This window comes from Penaeus japonicus, unplaced genomic scaffold (assembly GCF_977035675.1).
Source record: "Penaeus japonicus unplaced genomic scaffold, GWHDUDI00000001_assembly GWHDUDI00000038, whole genome shotgun sequence".
In the NCBI taxonomy this organism is placed as follows: domain Eukaryota; kingdom Metazoa; phylum Arthropoda; class Malacostraca; order Decapoda; family Penaeidae; genus Penaeus; species Penaeus japonicus.
This window is the reverse complement of record NW_028234440.1, coordinates 2,522,628-2,527,627: the sequence shown is the minus strand read 5'-3', so window position 1 is coordinate 2,527,627 and position 5,000 is coordinate 2,522,628. Positions and strand designations below refer to the sequence as shown.

Below are 5,000 nucleotides of genomic sequence, written 5' to 3'. Positions count from 1 at the left end.
GAGAGAGAGAGTAAGAGAGAGAGAGAGAGAGAGAGAGAGAGGGAGGGAGAGAGAGAGGGAGAGAGAGGAAGAGGAAGAGAGAGAGGAGGAGAAAGAGGAGAAGAGAGGGAGAGAGAGGGAGAGAGAGGTGGAGAGGAGAAGAGAGAGAGGAGAGAGAGATGAGAGAGATGCGAGAGAGAGAGAGAGAGAGAGGAGAGAGAGGAGGAGGGAGAGAGAGAGGGAGAGAGAGAAAGAGAAGGGAAGAGAGAGAGAGAGAGTAAGGAGAGAGAGAGAGAGAGGAGAGAGAGAGAGAGGAGAGAGAGGAGAGGGAGAGAGAGAGAGAGAACGAGAGAGAGAGAGAGAGAGAGAGAGAGAGAGAGAGAGAGAGAGAGAGAGAGAGAGAGAGAGAGAGAGAGAGAGAAAGAGACGGAGGACGCAGTTGATTCCGTTCCTCTTTTTTTCGAGACATAATACCATCTAAATCTCGTTAGAAGGATAAGACCGAGACAGAACTGCTATTGTTCCAAAGGTTAAGTCAACAGGCACTGACTGCCTAGTGCGTAACACACACTACGCACATACACACATACACAAATATTCTATCATATATATTCTTTCTTTCTCTCTCTCTCTCACACACACACACTTACATACTAAACACAAGCATATGCACACTACACACACACACATACAAGATACACATACACTACATACTATCCCCCCCACACACACACTACCCACCCCCCTTACACACACACACACACACTACCCACCCCCCTTACACACATACACACACACACACACACTACCCATCCCCCTTACACACACACACATACATTCAAGCATACACATACACTACATACTATCCCCCCACACACGCACACACAATAACCACCCGCCTTACACACACACACACACACACACAATACTACACTCAAAGCCTACATGCCCACGTAAATACACACAACCTTCTCCCTTCTTACGTATTTTTCTCTCTCCTCTTTTTTTTCTTTTCTTTTTCTGTACCAAGAACCGGTCGACCTTCGCTTTGAACCGAGTACTTTTTTTTCGCTTTTGCCCCCCCCCCCCCCTTAATGACCGTCTTGTAACTGTTAAGCTAATGCTTGGGCTTGCTGGCAATGAAAAGGGGTCTCTCTCTCTCTCTCTCTCTCTCCTATTCGTCCCCGTTCTCTCATTTCTTGTTCTCTCTTAATTTTTTGCTTTCTTTCACCCCCCCCCCTCTCTCTCTCTCTCTCTTTCCTATTCTTCCTCGTTCTCTCATTTCTTGTTTTCTCCCCTAATTTTTGCTTTCTTTCATGCCCCCCTTCTCTCTCTCTCTCCCTTTCCTCCCTCTCCTATTCGTCCTCGTTGTCTCATTTCTTTTCTCCCCTATTTATTATTTTTTTTTTGCTTTTCCTTCACCCCCCCTCTCTCTCACTCATTTAATTTTGACATTCTCTCATCTCTAAGATCCTCTCTTCTCTAATTATTTCCATTTCCTTCACAAATACCCCTATCATCCTCATCATCCTCTAATTCGTCATTATCACTACCACCATGATAATCATAATCATCATCATCACTACCACCACCACCATCATCGATAATAAAACAACGGAGATGAAGAGAAAAGATAAACAGAAAAGACGGAGATGGAAAATAGACGAAGGAGGAGAATATAGCAGAAATTACAAAAATGGAAAAGGAAAACATAAAAAGACGAAGGAGGAGAAGTATGAAGCAAGAAAAGAAAAGACGAAGATGGAAGCAGCAGAAAAAGGCGAAGACGAAAGGAGGAGAAAGATGAAAAGACGAAGAAAATGGTGGAAGAAGCTGTGAGAGAGAGAGAGAGAAAGAAAGAGAGAGAAAGACAGAGCCAGAGAGAGATAGATAGAGAGAGAGAAGGCAGCAGGGTAACCGGGGGAGAGGGACAAGGAAGGGAGGATGGGGGGATTGGGGACGACAAGGCGACGTGACCGCGGCACGTGGCCAGGTAGGTATGGGGGGGCAGGAGGGGGAGCTGACGTTGCCAGGTGGGCAATGCTACTTCTTGCGACCGTTTTAGGTAAGTTGGAGGGAGAGAGGGAGAGAGGGAGAGAGGGAGGGAGAGATGGAGAGAGAGAGAGAGAGAGGGAGAGGGAGAGGGAGAGGGAGAGAGAGAGAGGGAGAGGGAGGGAGAGAGAGAGAGAGAGAGGGAGAGAGAGAGGGGGGGAGAGGGGAAGAGGGAAAGAGAGAGAGAGAGAGAGAGAGAGAGAGAGAGAGAGAGAGAGAGAGAGGGGGGGGGGGGGAGAAAGAGAGAGAAAGAGAGAGAGAGGGGGGGGGGTTGGTGGGAAGATAAAGAGGGAGAGAGGGAGAGGGAAAGAAAAAGAGAGAGAGAGTATGTAAGTGGGGGAGTAAGTGCGAGTGCGAGTGTGCGTGCACGCGCGAGTTGGTGACGCAAATCCAAATCAGAGAGAAAGGAGAGAGCGCAAGATACGAGAGAAAAATAAAGGGATGGGGAGGGGAGAGAGAAAGATAAAAAAAAGGAAAAAAAGAAAAGAAAAACTGGAGAAGGAAGAAAAAGAGAAACGAGGCAAAAGGCACAAGAAGACTACCCGAGCTCAGTCACACCTGGACTTGAATGGTCACAAAAAAAGGTAACAGTAAGGTCATTACGACTGCGGTTGTGAGGACAGCGAGCTAGCGAGGCGGGGGAGGAGGGGGGGCGGAGGAGGGAGAGGGAGAGGGAGAGGGAGAGGGAGAGGGAGAGGGAGAAGGGAGAAGGGAGGGGGTGGGGTAGAGTGTGGGGGAGGGTGAGGAGGGTGGGAGGGAGGGAGGGAAGAGAGGAACGGGAGGGGAAGGAGAAGGGGGATTTTGAGGGGGAGGGGGGGGGACTAGGGGGCATCTCAGCCTTGGTCTGAAGGTCGGTTTTGACCCGAGGCAAAGAGGCTGGAGTCGGCAATAACTAAAACATGTACTTGAGAGTGTGCGCTTAATGCATATTACTGTTTGGGTAAGTTGCAAGCCGTCCTCCCTTCCCCTTCCCCTCCCCCTCCCCTTCCATGCTACTGTTACTCCCCTCCCCTCCCTTCCTCCTCTGTCCCCCCCACTCCCACCCCACCCCCTTCCCCTCTCCGTCTTTCTTACACCTGCCTCCATTACGTGTTCACTGATTAATCTCTGACATTATTGGCTTTAGAGTAAGAGTTTAGAATACCCTTAAATTCCAAAGATGGGGAGAACCGCCGATCAACTTCATTACACCACGAGATTGATAATATTATTAATATAAACAGTCACTGTTTATTATTCGCTTCTCATAAAAAAGAGACAAAAATCAATCACAAATAAAAATAAGAGGAGTGAACAATGCACCCGCGGATATCTCTCACGTCGCATCAAAATAAAATAAAAATAATAATGTATACCCATTACACATTAATTTAACTTACACGCATTAATAATGATAATGATAGTGATGATGATAATGATAATACTAATACTAACAGCAACGGTAATAATAACTGTAATAACAATAACAACAATAATAAATCACGATAATAAAAGTCAACACAAAAGATATCCCCATAATTTAAACATCAATAACCCCCTTACCCCCTCCCCCCAAAAAGGGACAAACGAAATAAAACGAAATAAAACAAAATTAAAAAATAAAATAAAATAAAACAAAACAAACTCCCCATGACTAGAGGGACAAACAAAACCCAAACCGCGGATCAATAACTCCCCGCCCGCGACCCTATCCTATTCCCTTGATTGACTGACCTTACTCTCCACCGTGGCCGGGCCTTGATCCGAGTTGATCCTCCTGCGGGGCGTCAGCATGTTTCTCATCTTGTCGAGGCTCTTCTCTATGCTGCCGAAGACCTTGCGCGAGGAGCGTGGCGTACGGTCGGGTGTCCTGCCCCACTCTTCGTTGGGGGCGAGGTACCTAAGGGTGGGGGGGAGAGGGGGGAGAGGGGAGAGAGAGGTAGAGGTTGTAGGGTTAAGTAGAGAGTGCAGTAGAGAGGGAGGGGGGGGGATATCTATAAAGGTGTGTGTGGGGGGGGAAGGGGGGGGAGAACGTATAACCGTGGTATGTAATAAATGGGGAGAGGGTGTTACAGGCGCTTTATTAAGATTCGTAAATGGATCGTCACTTCCGAATTGGAGTTGGGGAAATAAAAACGATGTAATATGGTGGCTGTGTCGAGGTCTTCTTCCCCCCCTCCCTCTACTATAGCCGTTTAATGTATGGGTTTCTCTTTTTATAATATTAATTTAAGAAATATTAAATCCTCTATGTTAATTGATGAAACCTCTCTCTCGTTTTTGCTTTTTGGTCCAATACATAAAAACTCTCAATCTTACCTTGCTTTCAGCGGTGTTGCAAACTCGTTAAGCCCGCTGTCAACCGATCTAGAAGGTGACAGCTTTCCTGGAACTGGAATTTGCGAAAAAAAACACATCAAAAATATATTCTTAATTTGCATATTAAATGTATTTCGTACATTCATGAAACTCATTAGCACTCCTTTGAAACAAATCAAGCTTCCTCACAAAGATGACAATTAAAGAACTTTTTCGAAGACGAAAACAAAAAAGTTGGGAGAGAAAACAAAACGACGAGACACAGTAAATCAAACAAAATAGACATAACAAAAGTAAACATGGACCTGCCCTAAACAAAATAAAACATGCAAATGCTCATCAGCTGATCCTTCCTCGAGTCCCTCAAACTCTAACCCGATCTTGTCAACAAAACAAAAGCCCAACGGGTGAACCGAGTGGCTGTTTACTCGGTTCGCTTGCCATTAACTAATTGTAAACTAGTCTTTTAGAGTGCTTATTTAAATACCAAGTCTTCAGAAAATTAGAAATGAAATAGGTAAATAGGGTGGAAAAATGAGAAAACGAAGAAAACGAACAAAGTGAAAATTCATTTGAAAGAATCATTGGAAACATCACAAATACTTTCCATAATGAACAAGAGTAAAGTACATCAAGGCGTTTTACGAAGATAAAACGAAACACAGCCACAC

General features: G+C 45.5%; 1 protein-coding gene across 1 annotated transcript in view; it reads right to left on the bottom strand.

The window, feature by feature from the left end:
* LOC122254007 (maternal embryonic leucine zipper kinase) overlaps positions 1 to 5,000 on the bottom strand; it is a 37,885-nt gene that overhangs the window by 23,469 nt on the left and 9,416 nt on the right. Inside the window, exons 11-12 of the mRNA XM_043017456.2 lie at positions 4,330 to 4,402; positions 3,745 to 3,910 (exon numbers count right to left, since the gene is read on the bottom strand). Of these exons, the coding sequence (XP_042873390.1) occupies positions 3,745 to 3,910; positions 4,330 to 4,402 (239 nt within the window). The remainder of the gene's footprint in view (positions 1 to 3,744; positions 3,911 to 4,329; positions 4,403 to 5,000) is intronic.